The 15,362-nt window shown below is 46.4% G+C and overlaps 1 protein-coding gene across 1 annotated transcript in view; it reads right to left on the bottom strand.

Moving 5' to 3' along the window:
- Positions 1-15,362, bottom strand: part of ARL9 (ARF like GTPase 9) — a 281,143-nt gene that overhangs the window by 76,628 nt on the left and 189,153 nt on the right. Inside the window, exon 3 of the mRNA XM_069626162.1 lies at positions 585-760. Within this exon, the coding sequence (XP_069482263.1) occupies positions 585-760 (176 nt within the window). The remainder of the gene's footprint in view (positions 1-584; positions 761-15,362) is intronic.

The raw sequence follows: 15,362 nt of genomic DNA, 5'->3' as shown, positions 1-15,362 counted from the left end.
AAGACCACGTGTGCAAGCACAAGGTACATACGAGGATGATGTATGCCTGTATCCACAGCACCATCCTTAATTCATTCTGTGGAATAAGCATATCCTCCCTCCCCCCCCCCACCTCTCCCCCAAAGGCTTAGAATTCTTCTGCAACAATCCATAAAAAGATCAACCAACGAACAAACATGGAATCAAGCTCTGGCCCCACTTCACACCAGTTTACAGGAAGCACAACAACCACAGACAACATTTCCCAGCAACAGGCCCTTCGTTATAAACAGAGGGAAAAAAATGGTTTAAAAGAAAAATCAGTACGTTTCAAAAAGCGTTAAGGTTACTACGTCGCAAGACTTGGTTTAAATATTTGGAGTTTACATCTATGCTTTAAAGTGAATTATGAAGTAGCACTGTAGTACCAGTTAAGTTTACATTTGTAGCGTGGTGGACTTTGTAACAAGAGAATGTGTTTATTTGCACTGTTTCCACTTTAAAAGAAAACCCTTATTTACCTTCCAACTTATTTTATTTAAAAGACTATAAAACTGTGGAAAACAGCATGCAGTGTAACCCATGAAAACTTTTTTCCTTAGTACCTGTTTATTGGCTAGGACCACCAGAGGAAGTGAAGCGTCATGTTGGATCAGTTCATGAAGACATCTTTTAGCAATGGGCAAGCGGTCATGGTCTGCTGAATCAACAACGAAAACTAGCACGCTTGCCCTGGGCAGGTACTTAGTCCAATATGGGCGCAATGATTCGCTGCCACCAACTGGAAATAAACACATTAAAAGACAGTAAACAATGGCAGTCCATGCAAGCGGCATGATAAACTAGTACGATGTAAACGCATCATCCCAAGATCCACCAAGGAAGATAAGCAAATGTATGCATAATGTACAGCATGCATTAATAACCCCTATATATTAGCTTTACAACTACACTTCATTAAAAATACACATGCAAAATAGAAGAGTGACATTTTCGAAACTAAATGCATTAGTAGTAATTCAGTGCTTACACAGGAACTATGGTCCCTTTCCATGGTGATACTGTGGGGACGTGAAGAAAAAGATATTTGGAGGAGGAAAACTGGTGGTTTCACAACAGGGCAAGGTAGGGAAGAGTGAAAGGACAAAATGGTTAGGTACTCTGGGGAGAGCTAGATAGCTTGCTTTGAGTCATAGCTTTCGTGTTACTGTGGGAAAGTCAAGAGTCAGAAAACCCTGTTACGGACAAATCGCAGTAAAAGAATGTAAGGATAGTCAGTAGGGATTTCGACAGCGTGCGACCTCAAAAGGAGGAGGGGTGCACATGTAGAGTGGCAGTGGCGAGGGGGGGCGACTAATGTTTGCGCGTTGGTGCATTAGCACAGTAATGTGAAATTGCTGCGTATCCATGGGAACAATTATCACAACACAAGGCAGAGCCACTGTGATTGCGGTAATGTTTCCACTGGAAATTTCAGGGGAACGATAAGAAAAAACGAATGAAAAAAACATAACGCTGGAATTAAAATAAGGGGAAAAACGGGAAAACGAGAGAGGGCATTGGCCAGTTGTGCTTTGAGCGCAATTGTGATGTGTGGACAGTGGCCATGGCCGGCGTGTGACCCGATTGATCAGTAAAGGGGATATGGGACATTGCCATTTAATCGAACTGTTGGAAAGTGGCTGAAGGCCAAGGCTGTTGGGAGCTGGTTATGGACTAGTGAGGGTGCTATCGCCACAGTGGATTAAGTCTTATCCTAGCGTGGACAGTGGTCATGCCCAAAGGCCACGGCTTGTGGGCCCTGGATAAGACCTGGCCTATATAGCAAAACCATTAAAGAAATTAAGCGAGAGATTTATCTCAACAAAACCCATGAAATTCAGCAGCGGTGTAAAATCTCCACCATTGCTCAACCAGGAGCACATACATGAGATCACAGCATCAACCAATAAGGAGAATTCCTATGAAGCAAGGGGATACAAACACAGCCATGTTTTCATTCTGCCCTTTCGTGAAGTAATGGTCTGCCCTAAACCCATCCCTCTTCACCGACTCACACTGTATATATCAAACCCTAAACCGGGCCTGTAAATTGTACACAATTTCTGAGTAAGTTTTAACCCAAAGGGCTCGGATGAGTTAAACCTGGAGGCTGAGCAATGAGGATTACTGGCAGCAATGAATGCAGGACTTCCTCGTCCGTCTTACTGACCACAGGCCTTATGGAGTTTATACAAAGCAGTACCGTTCTTACTCACTACATGCATGATACATGTGATATGGCACAAAGGTTTCTTTCTAAGAAACTAGACCTGCTTTTGACACAACCCAAGTTATTACACAGTTGCTGACAGTCCATTGGGTTCCAAAGACCTATGCCCTAAAATCTCCCTACACCACTTTGGCTGCATGCACGTTTACTCAGCATTACAAAGGTGATGCCTGCATAATCAGCCCCATGAAGTGGCGATACTCTTAGTTGACCTCTCATGTACTCTTTTTGGCAACTTAAGTCCTTGCCAGATGAGTCTTGTTGATAGCGAAACGGATCCACTGACTCAGGGTTCGAAATTAGGAGGACCTGGGAGCTATTCAGCTCCTGCATGTTGCCTACAAGAGCCTGGTTAGCTTGATACAAACATCTACCAGGAGTTACTTTTGGCTCCACAGGCCAACCAATGCCAAACAAACACCTATGTGAATTTACCTCTGAATTTGGGGCAAGCTATAAACAAACATTAGGGGAGCTAAAGCATAAGGGGTCATAAATAATGCACAAAATGATAGGCTTGCATTTGATGTGGAAGTTAGATTTGTGGAACACTATGTAATAGTTCCTCGTTCCACAGAGGTTGATCCTGCTTATCCAACTATCATTTCGATCCCTGGATCTCAAGGTAGTTTTGCAGGGTTTGCAATCCCACACAGCAAAATAGCGTGTTGCAAAGGTTGTTTGTGCGCTCTAAACATACCAAAAGTGCCCTGCACACATCCAATGTATGTCGTGCCTCCATTTCTGGAGCTGCAGGTTTGGGGTAAACAAACTGGCATATGTACACATATGTAAGGAAGTGGCAACTTCAGGACTGCAATCTGAGCAAGTCTTGTAAACAGCACTTTTCTGAAGAATTCATTCTCAAAATTCTCTTATAACAAAAGCTATTTGTTCTCCTAGCCTCTGCCTTGAAATAATCGTAGTTGAACAAAAATACATCTTTGCAGGAAGCAAGAACAGCATCATCTCTTCAACTGACTCCAATATAGCTTTATAGACCGGCAGCGAGGGCCGTACCGGGCGTTATGGTCCCTGAAGACAGAGTTAATGAGGTATGAGGGCCTATAAGGACGGTACAGCCCGAGAGAGAGGTCTATAAAGCTATCAAAACCCATGGGCAAACAAAGTTTATGTAAAAACATTTTTAAGTATTTTGTTTAAAGGGGAGCTTAAATATTCCACGTGGAATATTTAAGTTTATAAAGTGGCACAGTAGGGGGTTGGAAACATGCCCTCAGAGGGAGGAGTTAGCAGGTGTGAGTGGTGACAGGAGTACAGCGAAAACAAGCGAGGACCACGTAAGAGTGAGGGATAGCGGAGAAGGATAGATGGAGGCGAGTGCACAGTGAGGAGGAAGGGGCACAGGGAAGGTAAGTGAGAGCACAGCCTGAGGTGAATGCTCAGACTCACAGAATGGGGGAGTGAGCAGGGCACCATTAGCCCCCTGCCACGCCAGCCAGGGGGAGCGGGGGGGTTTCAAGAGCTCCCCCGAGCTAGCGTAGTGGGAGAGTGGGAGAAGGCGCGGCAGGTGCCCTTCTATTAAATGCGCCCATGGAGGCAGAGTGCATTTAACAATAGCAAAGCATCAGCACCCTATTTACATGATTACCTCCTTGCTCCGATACGGGAGCGAGGCAGTTTGCATTGGAATAGGGCACTCCTGCATTAGCATGAATGCCCTATTCCAGTGATTAGCTCCCTGCAAAGCGCCGCAGCAAGGGGGTAGCAAGAAAATGTGGCGCATCCTACACCCCCTACCCCCTATTGACCAGGGGTGTGGGGAGGGAGCCAATTCACCCAGGGTACTGCTGCTGCTAAGGCTGGCCCTGGGAGTGAGGGACAAGTAAAGGGGTCCCTCTCCGACTTCACTGCAATCCTCAGCTGTCATGCATTTAAAGAAAACGAAAAAAAGCATGGTATTTGTAGGCAAATGTTATTTTAAAGAAGGCCACTAAAGGGGGGTTGAAGCACTTAATGCTCGACTTTCCGACTAGCCTGCAAATTGACCAATAGGAAAGGGGTATTCACCGGCCCAGGGTTCTAATGAAGGTTACTGGAGGGCTCTTACAACCAAGCAGTGGCCACACTGAGAAAATGGTAAATGTGGCTTTAGCATTACACTGTTGAACCTATACAATTTCCAGCCAGCCCAGTAAAAAGTGAGATCTACGACGCATCACCCCCCCCCATTCTCTATGAATGTGCACAGAATTGACCATTGCCCTCAGAGTAGACGGATATACCAGGGTCAAAACCTCATCTTAGAAAATCTAGTACCAAAAAATTGATGACTACCATGAGCTAATAAACTGTTCTTCATGCATGGTGTATGAAGGAGTACCTAGTGTCAATTAAAAGTGGACAAGGAGCTGGCCGGCTGGATTATTGAATGACCGTTCCGTATATAGCCTATCCTTCCCACAAACTCTCAGCAGGAGGCCCCATAGCGCGGAGAACTGAGGAGAGGTGCACTGTGCGCAGATGTGTGAAGAGTGGACACATGAGAAGCCTCCTCAACTAGAATCAATGAGGAACATCATGGGCATCTGCTCCAATTCAGGACTACAATCACCTCTACCTTCTACCTATGGATATTGAACATCACGATGGATAATGGATGGAGGATGGGAAGGCAGGGTGGAACATAGGAGGACCCCAGCCACTCGAATGACAGGCATCCTCACGCCATGCTAGTAGGCAAGGGGGTGGTGTCACAAATATTAGGCACACACATTTTCTTAAGCTGCAAACAAATCGATCCACCAAAAGCTCCATATTCTGCAAATTTGATACAAGAGTCTCAGATGAAGATATATCTCATGAGGAAGGAAAGCATCAACATAGTCGAAGTGAATGGCCCATCTCCCACCACGCAAGTTACATTGCTGTCAGATTCTACGGTTGGCTTCTGCCCAGGTTACTACCGTCTACGCCACGAAAGTCAGGGAAGGACTTCGAATACACCCCTACCTGTTTACATATGCTCAGTTGACGAGAAGGCCCGCTTGGCCCTCAGTTGTGACTGAAAATGAACCACAGATCGGAGGACCACAGGCATCTACCTTCCAGTTGGGAAAGGACTCGAAGCAGGCAGATTTACTAAAGAATCCTTAAGGTAACCCCCAACCCATCCGACGTGCTTCTGTGGTTAGTAGAGGTGGTACTGGCGGAATGAAGGGAATTCCTACAGAGATTTCTTGAGACACCATGCACGGCCTGATCAGATTTGGGCTCTGCCTCCAACAGCATCCAAAACCGATAAACTAGGTACCAATGCATGAGCAACTGCCGTACAAGGTATTTTTTTTTTTAAATTAGTTTACAACAGCCATACTGTATATCTTTATACATACAATTATATGTAAAAAATAATTGATTTTAAAATGATAAAATCAATAGCCCATTTACAGAAAAATCATCATTTAGTCAATGCATTAATCGCAAGCCAAGAGCAGATGGTACAATATATTATATACATTTAATTTCTCATCATGATCCTATTCCACAGAACTTTTCTTCATCTAAATCAGGCGTTCAGTATTCGGGTAATATGTCATTCTTGTACCATTCTTAACCAGACAGTTTAGGGTGAGATGTTTCAGGGTTACTCTAGATCCAAGGGCACACACAATCTTCAAACTGATGCAGAAATATTATGCCAAGCACCCACTAGTTCGAAGGTTGGTAAACAATGATAGTCCATCTTATATCAGGATTCAGATATTCTTGGATCCATTTAGTCTGTTTGCCCATTGATGGTATAAATGGTAAATATTCATAGGACAAGGATTAAATGGCTGAAATAGATCTTATTTTGCTCATATTTCAATTACTAGAATTGAATTTAGTAGTTCAGTCTCATTGTACTAATGAATCTACAGATTGATGCCGAGGCACTTGGCGCAGTGTTCAGCATCATAGGTTATTTCACAGATCCAATACCATAGTGTGTTCCTACATACAGTATAGAGGCTGTTGCACAAGAGAATGTTCTTTAGAATATTTTAGGCATGCTCCCTTCTTAGCCAACTGATGTGGGATTGAGGCAATATCAAACTCTGCATGAATATATTCCACTGACATGCTTTGCACAAAGTTGAACATTCGCTTTAGGCAGTAGCCGTCAAGTCTGCCTAAATTAGTTTATTGTTGGCCCTAAATAGCATAATTGGAACCAATTTAAGTTTATAGTATTCAATTAAGGGCATACAGGTACTATCAATATGTTCTTTCCAGAACAATTATCTTTCCAGGACAAAACACCAAGATATGTATATTTGTCTACTACTTTAAGTCTAATGCGGTTACATTTCCCCATCAATAACATTATTTTGGTTTAACCAGCAGTGTTTTAGCAAAGTCTGATTTTTTTTTGCAGCCCAGTTTGGGTGCTGTCCATGATATTACATATCCTGGTGACTATTTTATATTGGCCTAGGTTTGGCAGATATGCCACTTCAATAGTGGAAGGCATATCAGTGAGCTAGAGATTAAATAGGGTTGGTGCCAGAACACATCCTTGTTTGAGCCCTGTGTAGGAAGGGATCGATCACTTAAACCTGTGTTATTGAGATGCACTGAGAGTAGTAACATTATGCAAGGCAATCCCCCACCATTGTAATTTACACTGCTGCATACATCAGATCACCATCAAAAGCTGCACTTCGATCTAGGTATGCAAGATACACAAGTGCTTTAAATGTGTTAATTGACTGGTGTGCTGGAACCTTTCCTAAAGCCACACTGCTGTAGAGTTAATACGCGACTGGTATACAAGCAAACACTTTTGCAGATGCATTCATCACAGCCAATATTCTATAACTTGTGGGTTTGGTTTTATCCCCAAGTTTGTAGCTAGGCATGATGAAACTTTCTAACTAACTGGTATTTTTCCCGTAATACTTACAGTAGTAAACCTGTGCAGTATTGTATGCCAAATTGTAGAGCAGAGTTTTAATAGAGCATTACAGATTCCATCAGGCTCTGGAACAGTAGTTTTTCAGATAGGTTTAGTATTACTATAACGTTAGCTACATTACCAGTATATTGCCTCCCTTCAGACGATGTAACAATGCAGCGAGTAGATGATTGTATCCAAAGTGTTTAAAGTATGTTGTTCCCAAATAGGTTTAGATGCACCAACATCAAGCTTGGTATCCTTTCCATAACCCTGGACTCAAAAATTGTCACGATTTGCCGTTTTTAATTAGGTCGATCATTTTTTGCCAAATGATTGTTTTTATCCATTTTCTATAGATCTTCAGTCATTTATTGTATTATTAATAAATCAAAAGGGAGGCTAGAGTTGGAGATAAATGGAAGATTTTGCGGTAATAAACTTGTAGCATTTCAAATGTTCGCAAACTCATTTGTGCGTATTGTCTTTTGTGGTTAAGTATATTTTGTTCCTGGTACCCTTCATCTTGATTAATGATTCAACAGTATCAGTGTAGAAAGGACAGATTACTATGGATTTGTGTTTGACCGGGGTAGAATTTTGCAGTGAAATTGACCGTAGTCATCTTTGCTGCAAAAACAACTTTACTGCCATCAAACAAACCTATTGCCCCCCCCAAATTACCAGTACCTCCAGAAACCCCCTACGTTATCACTGTCCACCACCTCTCCTGTACCCTGCAGTGTCAGTTCCGTCCCGCTTATGCGGGTCAGAGCCGACGCCACAGGGTCCCTTTTTCTTTTTCCCTCCCCTGCACCCCTAAATTCCCAAAATACCAAATATGGGAAGCAGGGGACACCACTGCTGTGTTAGTTATGAATTATGGATGGACAAATGAGCCAAGACAATCACAGATCAGTCGACGTCAATAATGGCAACAGCAAAAGATCACTACTGTGCATTGAATACAAAGTACACAGTTTCACATAAGGCAGGGGCTAGTGTCAAAAGGACAGATGCTCACACCTGCTGTCCAGAATATAGTGCTGTCAATGAATAACGCACGTGGGTTTAGCAAAGCACCCGCATAGCCTGTTGCTTGATTTTAGCAGGAGGCGATGAGGATATGTTAACTTCCTCTTTCCAGCACAAGGAACCTTAACCACATAATAGCCATTTCCTTTCTCAAACGGCAAAATAGCGAGTTTGAAAGATGCCTTGCCTTTTTTTACACCAGTTACATCTGATAAGACAGGAAGCACCAATAGACACCTAATGCATGCACACAGCTAAGATATGTGTGAAAGCACGTGTCGCTCTTTACATCTTTAAAAGCTCAGTTACTATAATGGAGTTCTGAAGGTGTCTAGTAGCAAAAGACATGTTTTTCTCTTTCCCTGAGCAGAAGCCCATTCAAACTAAGGGAAACGACCAATGGTGAAAGACAGCACCCGTCTCTTGATTTTGCACAAGGGTATATCATGTGTTCAAAGCACAGGAACAGTTTTTAGCTCTAGACTTAATTTCCGGGTATCGGAAATCACGCACACGTGATGGGCAGACCAAAGCTAGTCTTAAGATAAAAGACACAGGCTGACGGGGAAAGGAGCCACGTACACAGCGCAGCAAACTCGAACCCTGGGGGGCTAGGAAGGCACATCATCGCAGGTCCTCGAGCAGAGGTGCAAGCAGACCTGATTGACAAGAAGCTGTGGTCAATTCATATGCAGTCAAGATAGCCCTAAAAGTGCAAGTTTAAATGTGGAAGTCGAACTGTATGCATATTATGAGACTGCAGGCGTTGGTAATTTGCACCACTTCCCCATCATACCATAGCTTAGTATAGACCAGCATAACACTCCATGTTGCTCAAGCTGGTATCTTGAAATTATTAATTGTACTGGTTCTTTATTAAATGTATATCATACTCTTAGCTTATACAATAACGCTCTTCGTATGTATGGCAATATGCTATGTTATAATTGCTGCTTCCATAGCAGGTCTAATGAGAATTAGAGCTGGTAGGAAACAGATGTGATAATATATTAACTTGCTACCTTCAAGTGTCAGTTTCATATTTCTGAGTAACGCTTCAGAATGATGTCTCAGTCCAAACGAACTTCACAACATTTTCCTGGCTGTATATGTTAATTATGTCATGGGGTGCAAACACTCAGGGAGCCTGTCCAAGTGCTAGACCGAACTCCTGGGGCACCCCTCATCATAACATGTGTCTTGATTCCTTGCCCACTTCACACAGCCCTACCCGATGAGGGGGGGGGGGGGGGGTGCAAAAATCATGCCCTACAAGAGCAATTAAGTGAGAATGGTACTGACCGGAATCATTCAAATGTACCATTCGATCAATTTTTAATGAAGAAATTGGCTAATTCCAGGGGCGTGGCTACATGGCCGCAGACTAGGACGTGCATTCAGTCAGCTCCTGCTGATCCGAGAATGATCAGACGGAAGGGAATAGTTTCTTAGCTGTAACTCCATTTCTCCAGCATTGGTATCTCATGGATTCACATGCTTAGAATATTCCCTCAGTAAGCTTATAAAGCCGTTTCCCATAGGAAAACGTTCATCACTTTCGTGTCTCATCTACGTCGTTTTGGGCCGCGCACACACGCCCCACTAGGACATAGCGGTATAAATGCCCTGCCCCCGCGGCTCCCTTCAGATTTCGACCCCTCCAAAGTAATATGGGGTGAAACCAAGAACTACAAGACGATTGCATTTAGGGGAGGCCGGCGGGCGCATGTGAATCCATGAAAGATACCAATGCTGGAGAAATGGAGTTACAGGTAAGAAACTATTCCCTTCTCCAGCATTGGATCTTTCATGGATTCACATGCTTAGAATAGAATGCACAGCAGTGATCCTGAAAAAAGGTGTGAATGCAATCCAGCACCCACCCAATCCTGCATATAGCAAATCACGTTTACATAAGATTCAATTTTAAAGCGTGCCACAGTAATTGCACAGAGCAATATCCATATAAAGCTATAATAGTATACATACACACATTTATATCTATACATATATATCTATACATATATATATATGTCCAAATCAGCATAGACCCTTCCTAAAAAGGGCTTACCTTACTGAAATAGATGTCGCAAGACTGCTCTTCCCAAATGTATTTCGTCTGCTTGCTGTCGTTCGAGGCAGTAGTGGCGGGAGAATGTGAGGCATTGACCAAGCTGCCGCCTGGCAAATGTCTGTCAGTGGTACCCCCACCCACAACGCAGTCGACGACAAAGTCGCCCTGGTTGAGCGAGCTCTCTGACGTCCTTGTAGCGGTTTTCCTGCTTTTGAATGACAGAAGGCAATCGTCGACGAGACCCATCGGGCCAGTCCCTGTTTTGAAATTGCCTTCCCTTTTGCCGAAGAGCCATATGCAACGAAGAGTTGCTGCGTAGATCGAAGTTGTTGAGTTCGGTGAAGGTAAAATTTTAGAGCTCTCTTGACGTCCAAGGTATGTAGGACCTTTTGCACAGCCGATGAAGGGGTCGCGAAGAATGTGGGCAGGACAATGGATGAGTGCTTATAAGTTGTAGGAACTTTTGGGATGAAACGAGGACTTGACAGAATCCCTTTGTCTTTGAAAAATCTGAGGTACGGAGGGTCTATGACCAACGCTTGCAACTCCGAGATCCATCTAGCTGATGTTACAGCTATTAGAAAAGCCACTTTCCATGACAAAAACTTAATCGACGATGTGGCCATTGGCTCAAAGGGTGGTTTCAATTCAGACTCCATGTTGATGGAAAACGTTTAACCGGAGGGAATGTCCGGAACAAACCTCTCATGAAGTGTTTCACTAACCTGTCGCTAAACAAGGGAGATGACTTCCTTCTTCTTGTGAACCTACAGATGGCCGCCAAGTGAGCCTTTAGTGATGAAAAAGACAATCCGCTTTTTGCTAGGTGTAGTAGATATGGAAGAAGCTGTTCCGGAGTAACCCTCAGAGGTTGCACTCCCGTCTGTCCTTGACACCACGCACAGAATCTTCTCCACTTACACCTGTAGGTCTTGTTGGTGGAAGGGGCCCGCGCAGCATGTAAGATCTTCCGACAGTCCGAGGGAATGATCAAGGCACCAAATTCTGAAAAGTCAGGAGCCAAGCTGTGAGATCGAGACTGCCTGGATTGTGATGCCACACTGTTCCTTCGTCCCGGGACAAGAGGTTGGGAACCTTCGGGAACGTTATCGGATGATCCGCTGACAGGTGAAGCAGGTCGGAAAACCACAGCTGCCTCAGCCAACACGGTGCCACCAGGATGACTCGGCACCTGTACCTGCGTATCCACTGCAGAGTTCTCCGTATCAGAGGAAACCGAGGGAAGGCGTAGAGGAACTTGTCCGTCCACGGGAAGGAGAAAGCTTCTCCCATCGAATCTTCCTGTGGCCACCTGCTGGCATACATCTCGCACTTCTTGTTCCTCTTCGTGGCAAAGAGATCCAGCGGAGGACGCCCCATTTCTCGAAGACCTTCGACAATTGACCGGTGTCTATTTCCCACTCGTGAATCTGGTCCATATTTCTGCTGAGCGAGTCCGCCTGTTCGTTCCTTACTCCTGGAAGGTGATGAGTTACGATGGATACATCGTGTTTCAGAGCCCAGTGCCACACTTTCTGAGAATCGATGGAAAAGGTTCTGGATTGTGTGCCGCTTTGCTTCCTCAAGTAAAACATTGCTGTGGTGTTGTCCGTCAAACCTCTCACTGTGGACCCTCTGATGTGAGGCACGAACGCCCTCAGGGCCCCGCGCACTGCTCTCAGTTCCAGAACGTTGATGTGCAGGAGAGATTCCCTCTGAGAGGAACGGCCTTGTGTTTGCAGAGTGCCCATGTGTGCCCCCCAGCCAGTTAAGGACTCGTCCGTCACTACGGTTAACCGAAACTCCGGCTCCTTTAGGGGTACTCCTTTGGATAGATTCTGGACGCTTTTCCACCACTGAAGAGCTACCAGGAGCTCGTCGTCGACGGTCAGCTTGTCTGACCAGAGGCCTTGAGCCTGCGTCCATCGGTCCGCCAAAACTGTTGCACTGGCCTCATGAACAGGCAGCAGTTGCCCACCAGAGGAATGCAGGACGCCATAGCGCCCAGGATCAATGTATATTTTCTCACTGACAGTCTGGTATTGATTTTCAACTGACCTGTCAATCGACTGAGTTTGGTGATCATGTCGAGGGATGGTCTCTCTAACCCGGACTGGGTCTCGAACTGCACGCCCAGGAACACCAAGCTTCTTGGCGGTGTTAACGAGGATTTCTCTAAGTTTATCACAAACCCCAGCCGTTGTAAGAGGCTCATGGTGACCTGCAGACTCCTGTGCGTCGACACAGGGGAGGACCCCCTCACCAACCAGTCGTCGAGATACAGGTATACATGATGGCCTTGCCTTCTCAGCCAGGCTGCCACCGGGGCCAAGCATTTCGTGAACGTCCTGGGAGAAGATTTCAGTCCAAAGGGAAGTACTGTGAACTGGTAGTGCGTCCGCCCTACCACAAACCTTAGGAACTTCTTGTGTCGCCGACACATCGGTATGTGGAAGTACGCGTCCTGCAGGTCCAGAGACGCCAGAAAATCTCCTTCTTGAACTGACCGGATCACTTCTTGGCGCGTGAGCATCTTGAACTTTATGCTTTTCAACGATTTGGTTAGCTCGCGCAGGTCTAGGATGGGGCGCCACTTTCGGTTTGGCTTTTTCACCACAAAGTATCGGGAATAAACCCCTTGATCCCTTTGTGATGACAGAACCAATTCTATAGCACCTTTTTGTAGCATAAGTGCTACTTCCTGCTGCAACACGCTCAGATGGGATTGAGCTACAAACGCCGGTGGAATGTGCGGAGGGTTACTTTTGAATTGCAGGGAATGTCCTTATTTTACAGTGTTCAACACCCATTGATCCGTTATTTGCTCCCATTCGTTGATGTAACATGATACTCTGCCCCCCCAGAACATTCCGATGCCCGTCATTGCTGGTCCTTCGTCTGCTTATCCCTGGTCGACGAGTAACCTGCTCTCTTCTTGGGGGCCTAGTAGTCCCGGCGACGTTTAGCCACTTGCAAAGCTCGTCTGTATCCCTGGGAGGGGTATGCTGGCATACTGAAGGATCTGTCCCTCGATGCAGAGAATCTGGAATTTCCCGATGCTCCCCTGAAGGGACGAAAAGACCGGAAACTGACCACTCTGGAGGGCCCCCAAGGAACGCGCCGTGTCCGAGTCCTCTTTCATGCCCTTCAGGGCCTCGTCCACCTTCTCGCCGAAGAGGTGGTCTCCTTCAAAAGGCATATCCAGTACCTTGTACTGCACCTCCGGTCGGAAGTTGGTGCATTTTAGCCATGCTTGCCGTCAGAGAACCACACCGTTATTCACCTGCTTAAACCCCGACTGCGCGAGGTCCACTGCGAGGTTTATGGCATGATTGGAACCCTCTTCACCTTCCCTGATCAGCAACATAGCCGCTTTGCGATGTTCATCCGGAAGGTGTTCCAGTATAGGAGCCAGCCGGTGCCACATCTCCCCGTCGTATCTGGCAACTATGGCTAGAGAATTGGCTGCTTTCACTGTGGTAGTACCTACCGACAGCACTTTCGCCAAAAGCATCCTGTCTGGCATCACTTTCCAGGGGGGGTGGGGGGGTCGTGCACTTGTGCTGGGATCTCGCCTTCCTCGCCGCCGCCGATACCACTGTGTCAGGAGTTGGTTGGGAGGAAAGGCACTTGGGAGTAGAGTCCGGGGCCTTACATTTTTTCTCTAGACAACCCTTTATCGCTGGTTCCGAGAAAGGGTGGCGCATGGTCTGCAGTCCTTCCTTCCACATATGATCCAGGATGGGCACTCAAAACACCGACCTTCTTTTCCCCCCATGTGGTCGAAAAGAAATAGTCCTTTTTCTCTTCTTCCTTGGGCCAGCCCGAATTCTGTACAAGCCCTGGCCATCATGGTGTGAAATGACCCAATATCGTCTGAGGGAGACGGCTGAGCCGGGCTCCTCTGGGTTTCCAATTCTGCTTCGGACTCCCAGGTTGGATTCCCTGGAGGGGGAAAGGGAGACAACTGATGAGGCTCTGCTGTTCGAGTCTGAATCCATCAGTTCCCCTTCCTCGCGGCGTGGGGCTGAGAGTTTTGCATCCGGCGGCACTGCCGCAGGGGTTGAAGGCGGTGGTCGACGAGACGGGCCCGGGTCGTCGATGACCGACCTGGCCGGAGTTGTTCGAAGTAGTCCGTCATCCAGTGGCTTCAGCAATGTTTGCAATGTGGACAAGACTTCCAATGACAAAAGTGACTGGATTGAGCAGAGAGGTAGAACCCGGAATGCTCCCGGAGAGGGGCCTGGTAACTTGTAACCCCAAGTCTACAGGGCCAGCTATTCTCACATCCTCGTCTCCCGAGGACACAGACAAGGCCTCTTGCTGTAGAAGTGTCTCTGGCAAAATTGGGTCGTATACCTCTGAACGCCAGGCCTCTTGCGGGATCTCCGTCGACGAAGCAATAGTCTGCTCAGTCATCATCAACGTCGTCTGCGGTCCAGGAACGGTTGAGGTCAACTGCGTCAGCGGCAGAGAAGTAGGTCAACGACTGCCCTATCGTCGACGACGGTGGTGGTCGTGCAGGCTTATGCGGCGTTCCCGCCTTTTCCGAACTCTACCTGCGTTTCTCTGCATCTCGACTAGAGGCCGATCTATGACGATCGCCCGAGAAGGATTTAGATTTTTCTTTTTTGTCTTTCCTCGCTGAAGATGAAGAGGCCTTCTTCGAAGAAGAGTCCTTGGAATGGCCTTCCGATGATTCTCTCCACCGGTCGCGATTTCTTCACCGGGGATTCCGACGACGTTGAGCGGCGCGGGGCCCCTGAAGATTTTGACACTGAGGCCGCGCTGCGCGTGGAGCCCACCTCCGAAGGCGGGTATGCCCCCGCTCCGTCGTTCAACCATGCCACAAGTCTGCGACTCCGATCTTTAAGAGTCTTCTGGGAGAAGCCCTTACATATGTCGCACTCGTCTGCCGATTGATGAGGGTGTAGACAGTATATGCAGTCCATATGTCCGTCCCCCTCGTACACCTTCAACCCGCACGTAGCGCACAGGCGGAATAGCGCTTTTCCCGACATCAGGAGAAAAACTGCAACAGCACAACCTAACCAAATAGTAGCTACACGGATTGCGGATCGTTTAGACCGCTATTGATGCTG

The sequence above is a fragment of the Ambystoma mexicanum genome, chromosome 6p (assembly GCF_040938575.1).
Source record: "Ambystoma mexicanum isolate Mex_15411 chromosome 6p, UKY_AmexF1_1, whole genome shotgun sequence".
Classification (NCBI taxonomy): domain Eukaryota; kingdom Metazoa; phylum Chordata; class Amphibia; order Caudata; family Ambystomatidae; genus Ambystoma; species Ambystoma mexicanum.
Note: the sequence above shows the minus strand (reverse complement) of the source record. Positions and strands in the feature narration are given on the sequence as shown.